Source organism: Dysidea avara, chromosome 1 (genome assembly GCF_963678975.1).
Source record: "Dysidea avara chromosome 1, odDysAvar1.4, whole genome shotgun sequence".
In the NCBI taxonomy this organism is placed as follows: domain Eukaryota; kingdom Metazoa; phylum Porifera; class Demospongiae; order Dictyoceratida; family Dysideidae; genus Dysidea; species Dysidea avara.
The window spans coordinates 9,590,023-9,605,566 of NC_089272.1; the positions used below are offsets into that span (position 1 = coordinate 9,590,023).

The window sequence follows — 15,544 nt, forward strand, 5'->3', positions numbered from 1 at the left end:
ACTTGTATTGGCTAGGGTGATTGATTGCCTTTATTGAAATATTATCTCTGCTATCCAATTGCAATAAAGTGAACACTCAGCTACCTATATATAGGAGCTACCTATATATAGGAGCTAATAATAGTATGTGTCAGTAACATGCAAAAACACACGTATAGCTAAACATACACAGTGCATACAAGTGTGTAGAGTGACATGGTTGCAGTTTATATGTGGTTAACAATGTGCAGTAATAGTTTTTGTACTTAGTTAGCTAACTGATTTCTGTAGTAATTTTGATCAATTGTCAGTGGCGTAGCCAGGAAAAAAATTTTACCAAGGCAAAGTTTATACATTAACTATGAGAGGGTCTGCTTCTGACTCAACTGATTCACAAACACTTTCAAGCATGGGTGGTACAGCATTATAAATTTTCAGGTTGACTCTCTGGTTGGATTAAAGAAACTGTTTCAAAAGACTACATGTTATAAGTAATGCTTCAGCCTACCATGTTTCAATTATTAGACTAGTTTAATTGTACTCAACACAAAAAACTGACTAGATATTTTGAGTGGTCAGATACTTTTATTGATCTGATGTGATATTTAAGTCAGAGATTATCTCTTTCAACTACATGCGCTAAGCATTACAAGCTATAAGGAGTCTGCCCCTCAAGGAAATTTTTGAAATAATACACTTTGACTTGGCATGTGGAGGCTATTTTTTTATTGTAACTGCTACTATTGCATGTTATGCATGATCAATTAGCTCAATGTAATGCCATGCAGTTGACTCATTAGAACTTTGAAAAGTAATTAAAAGACATTTAACACAAATGTAGATGATATAGCCCAAGCAGTGTAATGAGAGCAGTGGCTATAATCTATACTGAATGCTCTATTAGAGTATAATACGATGACTGCTTTATTAGAGTATCTCGATCCTTTCATACAAATTCAACTAGCTGAAAACTGGTCCAACCAATGCCAGACCTTGTCACTGTGGGCTCCAGCCCTGCTTAGTATTATAGCCATAGATTCTATTATGTGTGGAACAGTTATGTTGTTTAGTAATGTTTGAGTAGAAAATTCAGGGTGAACTCAGGCTGAATTGTTAAGCATTATTTTACCGAGGCAGCTGCCTCATTGGTAGCTACTGCGACACATTTTGCTAGCTAAAACTAACTTTTTTTTACTGACAAGTAATAGCAGTAATATACATGGAATAGTAGTAATTATTAGTGCCTTGTGGCACATACAGATGTATGAGCTTCTGCCATACTAGGCTAGTGGTACACATCACACTGTAGGTGAAGAGAAATACATGTACTAAGCAGTACTACACACTGATTAAAAGTAATATGCTAAAGATCAGCATGTGGCACTTATTGCATAATATTTCACAACTGTATTACACTCTCATTGAAGTCTGGGATAAAGATGTCTCCAATAAAAGTCAACTGAGGACATGACACAATCATGGGATGTTATTGTATTTGGTGGTTGCATGTAATATAACAAGTAAACAAAGAAGTTACAAGTATAAAATAAAATACTTCAATATGTACAATGTAAGAGAGAGGTAAATATTAATTGTATTTTGTGTGCTGTTTCAAATGACGTTTCAGACTATAAGTTTCTCGAAATGCTTTACCACAATATTGACATTGGTGAGGCTTCTCTCCTGTATGAGTTCTCATGTGTACTTTTAGTTCAGTTGATTGCGAACATGCCTTACTACAATATAGACATTTGTAGGGCCTTTCTCCTGTATGGATTCGCATATGTGTTTTTTTAGTACCGGATGTTGCAAACCCTTTATCACAATAATCACATTTATACGGCTTCTCTCCTGTATGGATTCTCAAATGTACTCTGAGATGACTAGACTGTGTAAACGCCTTACTACAATACTGACATTGATATGGCTTTTCTCCTGTATGAGTTCTTGTATGTGACTTTAAATGACTTTGCTGTGTAAACGTTTTATCACAATATTGACATTGGAAGGGCTTCTCTCCTGTATGGGTACGTAAATGACAAAGAAAATAAGAATATATTGCATAAGCCTTACTGCAATGTTTACAACTGTAAGGTTTTTCTCCTGTATGGGTCCGTAAATGAAATTTTAACGCAGTGTTGGCTGGAAATGCTTTTCCACAATACTGACATTTGTAGGGCTTATCTCCGGTATGAGATGTCATATGGTATTGAAGACCAGAAGTAGTTGAAAACTTTTTGCTGCAATGGTTGCAGTGGTAAGGCTTCTCTCTAGCATGAGTTATCATATGATAATTGAGCTTACGTTTTGTCCCAAATGATTCACCGCAATGTTCACAAACATAAGGTTTCTCTCCCGTATGGATTCTTAGATGTTCTACAAGTGAATACTTTAATGTGAAAGACTTCAGACAATGCTGGCATTGATATGGTTTCTCCCCAGTATGATTTAGCAAGTGAGATATCAACTTATTTTTTTGCCTAAAGGATTTACTACAATACTGACAGTGGTGACGTTTTTCTTTCTTATGAGTTAGCATATGATTTTTCAGCCAGCTTCTGTATTTAAATGTCTTACTGCAATACTGACATTCATATCGATTATCACCACTATGAGTTTGTAAGTGTTCCTGTAGATCTTCATTTTGTGTAAAAGATTTGTCACAGAATTCACATTGGAAGTGTTCACTATCACCAGCTGGTATTGGTGTCTGTGATGTTGAAGAATTGGAAACTTCTTGAGAGCTTGAGTATGTGGATGTGGGATAGATATTTTGTTCATGTCTCCTGATGTGTTGTTGAAGGTTGATCAGTGTAGTAAACACTTCTCCACATTTTCCACACTTGAGCAAATCTGGATCTGCTTGGCAACACTTTAAGTGAATATCTAAATTCCGTTTTTCCACAAACCGTGTTTTACAGTGGATACAAGTGTAGTTGGCATCTGTATGAAACAAACATAAGCAAATTTTAACAGATAAGTTCAAACAAAAAATTCTATATGATAAACCATTAGAACTGTCTAAAATATAGTATTTCCTATATCTGACTAAAAGCAGAGATGTATGTAACAGTTGGTGCATGGGGGCACCCCACCTCCAAATTTTACTATATGGTAGCTAGAAAGTAAAAGCTACAGTACAGGTGCAGTTGCAACTAAAGCATGGGCAGCGAAAACAAGGAAAGAGCGAGAAGAAAAACCTAATTTCTTCTAGGAATCAACAAGAGGGAATCAAAGGGGGTGAAACTACAAAAAAAGCTGCTAAACATCAAAATACTCTAATAGAACAGTCAACTACTCAAAATTCTGAGACCCCTTAAACTTCAACCTTGAACTCCAACCATTTATGCTGTGCCCTCTATATGAAAGCTAGTTATAGAAAATACTGAATTCACTTAGTTAAAGTGGCCCATGATGCTTACTCAACAAGTACACAGAAAAATTTGGAATTTTCAACTAGAGTAGGGACCATAGCACATCGATAAAAGTACTGAAACAAGCTGGAGTAGTGCATGATATTAAATCACAGTAAAACAATAAGAAGTGTTGTATCCCTACTGTGCATGGTATCTTGAGCACAGTAGGGATATCAGTGGCTAAAAAAAATATTTTTTACAACTAGCCCAAACCTGAGTAGTAGTACATATAAATAAAATTTTCTTTTGTTACATTATTTTGTATTTTGCAATTGTACTCTATATTGTCACAATTGTTGTGTAGCGTGTAGCAAAATGTCACTGAAGGGAGGGATTGCAGGGGAGTGTACATGGGAGCATATCTACCTAGTTGAAACATAATTGTGGTAGGATTGAATCTGGAAGCAATTTGAGATAAGTGACTGAGACCTGGAACTAGAAAATAGCAAACAAACTTATAGTGACGTACAAGCCAATTCTTTAGATCAAACTATTGTTTTATATGTATGATTTTAAGGCAATTATTTTATAATAGTGGACTGGGAAAATGACCACTGGCTATAAGTTGCAATTTTAGTGGAAATTTTTGGAAATGGCAATCTCAAGACTGGGATCTTGAGGCACTTTAGTCAAATCCCTGAAAAATATGCACAGCACATGTATCATAATTTTTGACTTTATTCTTTTCTTTGGTACAGCTTGCTATTTAGTCTGACTTTTACAACTAGCCAAAAGTCATTTACAACTAGCTTTTTGGCCACAACTAGCCCCCTTTTTTAGCCCCTGGGGGATATAACACTTCTTATTGTTTTACTGTGATTTAATATCGTGCACTTATCCAGCTTGTTTCAGTACTTTCTTCGATGCTAGTTATGGTCCCTACTCTACCAAATTTTTGTGTACTTGTTTGTTGTTTTGTAAAATAAAATTATTATGACTAGTGAGCCCACGCATACCGCATCAAAAAAAAAGAAATAACGCTGCACACCCCAGCTATCAATTGTCGTTTGAAAAGTGAAGTATCCATTATGCTTTGTTGTCAGCTATGTTCAACCCACTACACAGCACTACAAATCAAGAAAAGCACCTCCGCAATCAAAATAGCCACTATGAAAAAAAACCTGACAATTTCCGTTACGAAGGGAAGCCATCACATGCTACCACCAAATTGACACCTTTTGCTGTCAGCAAAGATGAATTGGACACAAGGAGGACACTGGTAAGTCCATGATGAATGCATTGTACGTACTGAGGTATGCTAAAAGGCACATGTCTGGCTGAAGTGACGTCGAACAGTGAAAAAATCAAGCCCATAACCTTAGCTGTTATCAAAGTACGCTTGTCTGATGGCATCAGTCAGTTACTCAATCAGTCACTAGAAAATTCCATTTAATATATATTCTTTAAAATTTTATAGCAATTTGTTGAAAACGTTTCGGATCAATCTGAAGGCTTGGTTTTACCTAGCAGATATGCTTCATCATCACCAGGGAAAAATGAAACTGGATTTTGGGTGATTTGTTTTTCATGGGCCACGTCCAAACCTTTGCAGTCCCTACTATCATACTGTATGATAAGGATCAGTCAATATTATTGGTGGGTAATATGTCTCAGTACGAGGGTGATGACTAAGATATTGCTCGAGTGTACTGGGATATAACTAGTTTTTATCCCAGTGTGAATCATAGCCCAAAGGTCACCATTAAGCTGATTTTAGCACCTGTATTCTAATTAATTCATTTGTCATGAAGCGACTCGAGCAGCACAAACATACATCACAGCCACTCTAAATTACTAAACATTAAGCAAATACATCAATCTTACTGGTCTGCCTCTCCCTACTCACGTAACATGGCTGGTTTCGAAGCTTGCCCCCACGCACTAAATCAAAACCCAGGCACTTTGACACTCCCACGCACTGGGATATAACACGGGAAAGCAGTTTGCTTATGTCCAACTGCTTCTCTCACATTATTGTCTGCTATGTAGTATGGGGTACCTTTATTCTCTTCAGGGGCAACATAATAAAATTTGATATTCTCTAATACAGCAGTAGGGTGACTGCTTTATTAGGATAGGTGACTGCTCTATTAAAACATCTTGATCTTCTTTCACACTGGTTTTATGCTAGCAGTGATGTTAATGAAGCCATTGATCACTGGGACCGCAAATAAACTAATGCTTCCAAGGTAGAGCAAAGCAAGTGATTTAAGAAGAAAAGAATCTTAACCAGATACAAAGGTAACACCACACTCAGGGATGTGTCTAGGTTTAGAGTAGTAGTGGCTACAAGAAAAAGGGCTAAGTCTAGCTGGTCCCGACCACTGCCGACACATCCCTGCATACTACTCGTATGTTGGCATATGAATTGTCACTTCATAATGATAACAACAATATTTGGTGAAATAATTGGGATGTAACTCAATTTGTCTTGTTGTGCTGTCTAAACACCACAAAGAGGAACCAAGTGAGTAGAATAAAATTCCAAAGCCTTGAATTTCTCTAGAAAGTCGCTTAGACTATTTTAAGCAGGCTAGGTTTTAGTGAATCCTGTATCTGACACAAACTTTACACTCGCGGGATATCTTTCTTATGTATGAAAACTTTTGTTTGATAACCGTTACAGTAACTTACCAAACATGTAGTCCACAGTTAGTCCCAATAGTTTGACATACTGCTCACCATACCATACTAATAGTTCTGTGCCTGGTAGAATATCCTTAGTGGTGTAGCAGTAAATATTACCCTGGTATTGGAATGATACCAAATTCTGCTCTTTCTCGTTTCTAGCACAATTGATAAATCTCAACCAACTAGCATGTTCCTCATTCTTGGCATCAATGTAGTATGACTCAGAAACATTCTTAACCTACAACATAGGAATTACAAATTTAAGAAGTATTTTAATAACCGAAAACTACTGTATTTGTACAGTAATGAAAAATAAGAGAAAATGAATTTTAAGTGTAGGTTAGAGACCTAGCATGAGAATCTTTGTGGATTTAAAAGCTGAGAAGTTTTTAAAACACGAAGATCCAAAGGAGTGGTCTCTAACCGACTAACACCATATTCACATGGCCGGGTAGAATAACCCACATTCAACCCAGGTTCTTCACAAGTGATCATCACATGCTAGTATTCACTGAGTGATAATTGTCTTCTAAGCATTTTATGTATTCACCAAAAACCGCAACTTACTTTTGAAGCCATAAACCGAGTTCAACCCTACTGCTTTGTAGGGTTGAACTCGGTGATCATACAAACACATTAACCTGGGTTGAATGTGGGTTTAACCTGGTTTAAAGTGACCATATGAAAAAGGGTGAAAGAAAATGAAAGCATTTATATGGGAACATAGTTGGAGTTATTGTGGGATTGGATTAGATGTCATTTTAAAATTGTCACACATGAGTGCGGAATATATTCGAAGCTAGCACTTCATTGCTGCTTCCAAATGATGGACACTAGTGATGATACATGTACAGTAGACCCTCAGTTATCCGTACCCTTGTTTATCTGAATTGAAAATGACTGTTCTATTAGAGTATTTCAACAGAGTTCTGTATATAAATGTATGGGCTTCAGTTATCCAAACAATTCACTTATCTGAACACTTTTTATCATTTCTTGAAAACAATAGGGTTGTGATAACCAGGGGTTCACTGTAATCATCTTGGCAAGGAAACTGACCAGTTGATGCCATTGCGTGTGCCATGACATCACAGTAGTGTGAAGAAAAAGTGAATTAACGTGTAACAGTTGGCTTGAGTATTTAATGATGATGACCAGTTGTCACAAGTTGCTGTATTCATGGCACTAAAGACCAGGCTCGGTTTTGTCATCATGGTTTCGTGTCACACCCACATTACACAACAACTCAAAATAACCATTCTACAAAGAAGCTTACCCATCTAGGTCTCTGGTAAAGTGCTTCTACAATTTAATAAGACAACTGCCAAGGTGCATGTGAAAGTATTGTGGGGCTAGTATCTGGTCAATTTTATTTCATCTGATAGTATAAACCATCATGACCCCACACATTAGTACTACATTACTGTATGATCTAATCCAAAACAGCCAAGGTGTGAAAAAGGGTGAGGCCTTCCAAAAATAGGCTAGTATGAAAAAAAGTGATATCAAAGATGACAGTGAAGAAATAGCTACAATGATATTATACTGCCATTTAATTTGTGATATTACAAATTAATGTCATTGCAGTCATTTCTTGGCTGTCACCTTTGATATCACATCTTCTTCATACTAGCCTATTTTTGGAAGGCCTCACCCTTTTTCACACCTTGGCTGGATTAGATATTACGTATTTCTTTTTGTATTTGTATAGCTATGCTGGCTTTTATCTATCTTTCATTTTCCTACAGGTAAACAGAAGAACTTATAAGAGACATTGGTACTAACTTTACTTTATCTAAAGTAGGGACCATAGCACATCAATAAAAAGTACTGAAACAAGATGGAGTAGTGTACAATATTAAATCACAATAAAACAATAAGAAGTGTTATATCCCTACTGTGCTCAATATACCATAATGGAAATGCACAGTAGGGATATAACACTTCTTATTGTTTTACTGTGATTTAACATTGTGCACTACTCCATCTTGTTTCAGTACTTTTATTGATGTGCTATGGCCCCTACTCTAGTTGAAAATTCCAAATTTTTTTGTGTATTTGTTTAACTTTTTTTTTGTAAAAAAATTATTATGACTGGTGAACCCATGCACACTACATGAAAAGAAAGAAATGGTGCCGTGCTCCCAACTATTAATGATCATCTGAACAGTAAAGTATCCATTACGTTTCGTTATCAGCTATGTTCAATCAGTTACACAGCATTACGAATCAAGAACTGTACAAAAAGCATCTCTGCAATCAAAGTAGCCACTAAGAAAAGTACGGGCTATTTCCATTACGAAGGGAAGCCATCTTGCACTACCGTCAAATCGACACCTTTCGCTGTTAGCAAAGATTAATGGAGGCCTATGAAGTATGCATTGTACATACTGCGGTATGCCAAAAGGTACATGCTCAGCTGAAGCGACGTTGAACAGTGAAATAATCAAGCCCATAGCCTTAGTTGTTATTGAGTTACGCTTGTCTGAAGGCATCAGTCACTCAGCCAGTCAGTAGAAAATTCTGTTTAATAATTTCTTTACAAAAATTTCATAGCAACTTGTTGAAAACATTTCGGGTCGATCTGAAAGCTTGGTTGAGCTTAGTTTTACCAAACCAATACTGCCTCATTGTCATCAGGGAAAAGTGAGGCTGGTTTTTGGGTGATGTTCTTTCATGTGCCACGTCCACACCTTTGTGGTCCCTACTATATAATAATCATACTGTATAATTAGTTACTGAATGCCGTGTGTATAAGACTGCTTTATAAAGAGATCTCAAAACATTCTTGGTACATGCATGCATGGTTGGTTCTTGCGTTAACTCTTTGATCATTACTGAAGGTTTGCACCTTGATAGTTACCTGACACGTGTAAAAAAAAAAAAAAACTAGTTTGCATAAGTGATTTAGCCAGTAGGCATGTCATCAAAATATCGCAATAAGGCCGACTGCTCTATTAGGGTACAATGATCATGACTTATGTATGTTTGGTATATAGCCTATTTTATTTGACTATTTTAGTACTCTAATATGTGACCCAGTCTGGGAAAAAACTAGTCTTATCGCCTATTTAAAAGTATCGAGAAATGCCGGTTTTAAGTATTTAGTGTGTTGTAGCTTGCCAATGGATGAAGTTACTTGTACCAAATTTTCACACGTTTTACACCAATTCCTTACCTTTTGGAGCATCCACTGTACAAGTAGCTAACAGCTAAGTTTCCCATCATTTTAGATAGTTTTTAAACCAGGGTTGACTGTAGCTCCAAAAGAGGTGGGAGGTGGGGGCCAGAAGAGGGCAAGGGGATTGTTTTAAAAAATTTAAGAGGAAGGTGTAGGGATGAATTAGGCCAAGTTATGGACCATTCAGGTCTCAAAACTGGCTAAAAGGACAGGTCTTTAATCAACACCACAAAGCTATACAGCCATCCCCAGGCTGGCCAGGGCTCCATTAGGGCCCACCGCTAATACGGATCACCACTGTGCTTGGGAAAAGCAGCCAGCAAAAGCAGACCACTCTTATTGATGAAAAATCAAATCTGCTGTCATGGGCAATGAGACTGCTTTTCCCAGACCCAGTCACATATTGTGTAAATTATTTTCTGAGCACTTCTAATACAATGTACATGCATGTGTTCAATGTATTCATGTACATCTGTAAAATTACGTGAGATGAGTGACAGACAGCAGTGGCAGAGTGGTAAAGGATTTAAGCATCTACGTAAGTGTGGAGGTCCCTGATTCAAAGATTTTTTTCCATCATTTTTCACACACATTTTTTTTTTACTTCTAGGTGACTGGTTGTTTGGCTTTTGCTTTACAGTGGTGTACACAAAAAAAAGTAACAAAGAAGTCACGAGGGTTCAATGTTCGTGAAGTCTAAGGTTTGAGAACAGATTTTATAAGGTATATGAAAGGATCTTGAGGCTTATGAAGTGCTTACATATTATAGAGACTGTGTGTTATGGTGGGGTTCATGAAGCCATATATATAAAACCAACAGGACCAACTAGTGGTCATTTAATGCAGGCTGTTGGTCAGTTGCTAGGTTACCCACAACACCTGGAGCAAACTATTTCTTATGTCAACAGCTTATAACTCAAAAGCCCTTTTCATTTTTCTTGAAGTATTCATTAACTTTGTAGGGCTTCTTAATTGATTGCTGAAAATTCTGTGGTTGTGTAACCATACCATATATCCTAACAATATAGCTAGCATTATTAGCTTAAAAAACCAATTAACTTTATCACTTCACTACTCGATGATCTTCCTATCGAAGCAGCTTTGCTACCTTCACACTAGACGATGGAGTAGCAGCCATCCCTGTTGCGCGTAATAATGATGTAACCATTTATATACATAGTAATACTGGATGCCATGTTTAAATTTTGCCCGTAATATTGGTAGTGTACAAAGTTACATGGTCCCTTGCCATAGGACTCGATGCACTCCTGGTTTCACAAGTAGCAAAAGACTTGTGGTGGCTCTATTAGTTGAATACCTCAGTTTTTAGTGAACAGCATTGACCAATAAAGGAGGATATGGCCAGTTTGTTCCACTGCAAATGCTTGAGAGGTTTGCTGCACACTTCTCAATCGCTATAATTATTATAACGCTGTCTTTGTTTCATCATTCATTACACTGTTACATACCTCCCAGAAGTAACTTGTATCAGTTTCATCAGTTACATCTTCTTTCTGTACCACTTCTCCCTTGTAGGGACCAATCCTAGTCCTTCTGGGTATAAACTCTTTGGCAAACACTCCTTTGCCAGCATTTATAATGGAGGAAATCTTCACTGTAACTTGTAGTGGTACTGGTACACTGGTAAAGGATTTCGAGTCTTGGTCCCACCCCAGGGATTCATCCAATGGGATCAGTGGACCATGAATTGGACAGTTACCATAGTATGATTTACCACAAGAAACACAACCTAGAAACAGTAGAAATATTTGTGATGATGCCATTGCTGTGGACTTCAGTACATAATGCACATCAGGGGTTAACCTGGGAGGGGGGGGGGGGGGGGGGGTAGGAGGGGGCACAGGCCCCCTGGGTTAGCCATTGCCCCCCCCCCCCCCCCCAGGTTTATACCTAAAGCCTTGAGAAATGGAAAGGTTCAATTGATCCCAAAGTTGTATAATCCAATGGTCAATATTCAATAGCATCACAGTAAAATTTCACCAAAATTGAGTATATTTACACTTAAATTTTCAAAATTTCCCCCAGACCCCCCCTAGAATCCAAAGCAACTTACTTCGCCCCCACTAGGTTAATATTCTGGGTTGAGCCCTGCACATGACAAAATGGGTCAACCCATATGATAGTTACCCTCCAACCACTTGAAAGCAACTATGCAGAACTTAGAGGGTACATTCATGAGTCAACAATACAAAAGCTATCATAGCCCGTCAACTGTATATTTGACTATTAACAGAGAAGTGTGCATGTGAGCCCAATGGTTTGTATTGAAAAGTGTGCTGGACCTTCTTGGGTGCTGAAATACCTCCCAATTGATGAAATATGACAAGTATATGGCATTGGTACAATAAGCCACGTTAAGCCCCACAATGAATAGGTTAGTTTTTTAAACCTGGGCTACATATAAATCATGCGAGATCTCGCGCCAGGCCACGGATGCAGTAAACGTCTTTGTTGACGAACTAGAAAGATAGAGGAGTCCCACTCGAGAAAACAGTATGAATAAACATCCAACAAGTCATCCAATGCAGTGTACTTCACTAAGACTGTAGTGGCATGTGCCCTAGTTGGGATCACACGAGAATAGAAAGATGAAGAAAGCTTTCAGACAAATGATAGTAACAATGGGCCAATTAGAAATGAGTATCACCACCACCATTCAATGTTGCTACCCTCCTTCGATGCTATACTTCACCTTACAATCTCAAAATATGCAGTTAACATGAAAAATCTTTTGTAGTGCTTATTACGCTTCCGACCTCTTCTGGACCATTAAGAAGTCCTCAAGCTGTACTATACCACTAACAAAAAGACTTTGATACAAGTACACAATAAGCTACACATCCTATACTAATTATTACTTACAAATCAGATCATCACAATTGTTGTCACTGTTTTGGTCAACAGCGTTCCCACAACGGTGAGGTTTCAAAGTGGCAATTCTTTTATGAATTTCTTTTAACCGAGTCAACCTTATACTGAAATCTGCAATGGTTAATGTGTGTACATACGTATATAAGATACTTTTTATTTAGTATAACCCTCACCTTTCAACTTTACAACTCCTCCTCTAGTCCAGTCCATATCATTGTCAATTATCTTCTGTTTCTTCTTTCCTAAAGTGTACACACTGTCATAATCTGTAAAGAGAACACGTAACAATAAACTCTGTGGATGAGACTTCAATGGAAGCACCGTTATAACTTATGTACAATAGTGTAACACCATATATTATGAGCAGAAACAAAATAGAAAAGAAGATTTAAAGTCAGCCATATGTGTAGTGCGTAAACATCTTCAGTTCAAAACTGAATCCACCCATAAATATGTACCTGAATCTACTGATATGATACACTTATATGGAAAACCAAGACCTCACATCTTTGGGAGTTCACTATCAAATGTTGGCTATCACGCTGGGTAAGCGACAAGCGAAAAGATACTCTGTAATTAAGACTGCTGTCTTGAAAGATGGAAAAGCATATCTCACAAAAAGCACGTGCTTCTGTACACTACACACTCTCACTCACTTACTCACACACACACTCACACGCATTAATTCTTTAACTATGATATCACACTTGCAGTTGGATCAGCCATAGTTATAATCAGTTGGTACATACTAATTTGACCTCTAAAAGAACAATCCGACAAACTGTGCTACAAATTAAATGCTAGGTGCGGTTTTACAGCTTTATCCTACACTACATGTATGCACTTGCGTGGTTAGACCACTTTTTATAGTTTTAACAAAACTGTTTGCATACCCACCCCTACTTAGGAGAAAGAACATGTGATCCAGCTACAGTTAACAGCAAATCTTGTGTCATTTACATATACAGTAGTAGAAGAGATGTTGTACAAACTAACAGAGTTAGGCCTTTAAATAAAGTTAAGTAGTGTGACTCATGGTTAAGATATTAGTAGGTAGCTTAGCTGTGAATAACAATTAACTGTTGACAAGCACATGCTAAAGTAACACCCTCATTTCAGAGGAGGTACAACACAGTTCACGTGACCCATAGGGTTTTTAGGGAGATCATATTTTGGAAAGGTACTGCTGAGAGCTATGTGCCAATTGAAAGCTTTTCTTATGCTAAATTCAATGGTGTTATTAACCCTGATGGTTTGACTTCAATACACATGGTCTATTGGAGACTTCCGTCACATGATAAATAACTTAACGTACAAAATGGAGAACAAGCAGCCACCAGGAAAAAGAGCACTGCTGATAATAAAGTAAAGAGTGTCCACGGAGCCTTAAAACTTTCAAAGTCTACTAAGACGTTAGCTTTCACAATTTAAAGATTCAAAGTATGCAATCTATATGAATTCTTTCCAATGAGCGCTTAAGTGTCGTACCTCCTCTGCCCGTGTTTAGCAACATGAAATTGAATCACAGCTATGTGTGATGTGGTTATTTGGGCAAGGATTTGTCACTACAGGTAGTTTTGCAACCACAATCGATGTCTAAAATATCACCTTGATTTAAAGTTTAAACTAGTGTTTGACTTGAAATGTTTCCTACTTGTCTGTATGCATGACAACTACAGCTGTCAGTATAACACCAAAATCATTAGGGATACTAGTATTCAGTAGATCTTTCAGCCTAGCTGTAGGTGACGTACAGTGAATAAATGACTTTTATACTGTGGATTTTTAAAACTACTTTGAGGCCTTTTGATCGTTTACAGTCATTGTTAACTTTGACCATGATTGCAGATTGACCCACTGCAATTAAGTGGCTAGGAGTCACTCCTTTGATGAAGCTAGCTATTCATACACTAGTAGTTTCTAGTGATCTCAAGTGTAAATACCCAAATTCTAAATTAAAGTGAGTGTAGGATTCCAGATGTCTCGCCCAAGATCTCTGGAGAAAGGCTAATATTCCAGTTTGACGATCATCGCCTGATAATGACTCGTGCCCTGACCGGGGCCTCGCGTGCCACCATTAGTATTAGTATTACCATGCCTTTGTTTTTCATGAGCGCACCACGCCGCGGTAATCTGTCAGCCAGCCTGCTAGTTTATGACACCACACAATACATACCTTCGTGTTCCTGCTTTCTCTTGTTACACTGCTCGATGAAACAGGCCATTTCGTTTTCAAATCACACTTGTCACGTGAGTACCGGACTAGGTGCCGCCCGCCCCTTACTTTCCCGAAGGTACGATCGTCACCACACTATCAAGCGCACGCCGTAATTACTTATCTAGGCCTAAGAGGTGGCTGCCATGCAATGATGCTAGTGTGTCAATCATAATTATAATGATTATTTTCCAAACTGTGGGGTTGATATTTATAAATCTAACTAGATTTGTAGTAATTCTGTAATATTTAGCTAGTCATATACTCACTTCCACTTTTGCCGGAGACTTGACAATGAAATTTTGACAATGAAATTGAGCAAGTCATCACCTTCCTTTGTGCACAATATCAAAGGCTCCCTATGCCACTTATAAAACAGTGGTAGATGTAAACAACATTGCAGTTGTATGTCTAACTAGCACGTTATCTGAGTTTGTGTTCAGAGGGTACTACAACAGGAGTGACATGGATTACTCTGGTTCAGGATCAAGGCTCTGTTCTCCCAGGATATGTTTCTTACCTATCCTTGGTGTTCAAGCTGATTGCTACTACTCTCAACCTTCTACTGGCTAGCTGGGTGGTCTACACTATCAAAATCACAAGGAGTTTACACAAGCCTCACAATATATTTCTAGCTAACCTGCTGGTGTCTGGTACGATGTTTACAGGAGTTGGCAGCCTCATTGCTGGCATCATGATGATTTCTTACCAGTTAGGAGTGGAGTCTTCCATCAGTTGTTATCCTTTGAAGATTCAAGTGCTTCCCTTTATCGTATACAATGTGTCATTCGTGATGATAGCAGCTGACAAGGCGGTAGCAATAAGATTTCCCTTCAAGTATAGAAGAATGATGACACCTTGTGTTGTAGCTGCTGTTATCTGTGGAGCTTGGCTGATAGCTGTCATACCTACCACTTACACTTTCATCAATGATGTGGATGGTGTTACCCAGGTGCCAGAGTTTGGAACTTGTCTGTTTGAAGGAAATAGCTTCATTGAATTAGTTTTGGTTGGGGTCATGCCAATGCTTCTGGCATCCATTCTATCCTTAACTCTCAACATCTACCTTGCCATAAAGGCTTACCAGGTGTACAAGCAAATTGAGAAGGAGACAAGTTTATCGGGATACAACAGCCAGTCTGAAAACCTTAAGGCCTTAAAGAAGAAACAGCAGAGCATCAGACGAAACAGAAAGCCAATAATAACATTACTTGTGGTTATTTTTGGACA

At 37.9% G+C, this 15,544-nt stretch overlaps 1 protein-coding gene across 1 annotated transcript; it reads right to left on the reverse strand.

Annotated features, from left to right (window-relative positions):
* Nucleotides 1-1,443: 1,443 nt before the first annotated feature.
* Nucleotides 1,444-14,390, reverse strand: LOC136255264 (zinc finger protein ZFP2-like). Its single transcript, XM_066047992.1, has 6 exons — nt 14,276-14,390; nt 12,273-12,365; nt 12,091-12,210; nt 10,677-10,957; nt 6,030-6,264; nt 1,444-2,922 (listed from the first exon to the last, which is right to left on the reverse strand). The coding sequence occupies exons 1-6, from the start codon at nt 14,322-14,324 to the stop codon at nt 1,568-1,570; spliced, it is 2,133 nt and encodes a 710-aa protein (XP_065904064.1). The 5' UTR covers nt 14,325-14,390; the 3' UTR covers nt 1,444-1,567.
* Between the last annotated feature and the right edge of the window lie 1,154 nt (nt 14,391-15,544).

Bases quoted from the DNA above. Each gene is read 5' to 3' on its own strand.
- LOC136255264 (XM_066047992.1), bottom strand. From the start codon at position 14,324: ATGGCCTGTTTCATCGAGCAGTGTAACAAGAGAAAGCAGGAACACGAA. The intron at 12,366-14,275 runs GTATGTATTGTG...TTCTCTTTACAG, and splicing joins GAGAAAGCAGGAACACGAAG to ATTATGACAGTGTGTACACT. The intron at 6,265-10,676 runs GTATGTAACAGT...CCTATGTTGTAG, and splicing joins ATACAAGTTACTTCTGGGAG to GTTAAGAATGTTTCTGAGTC.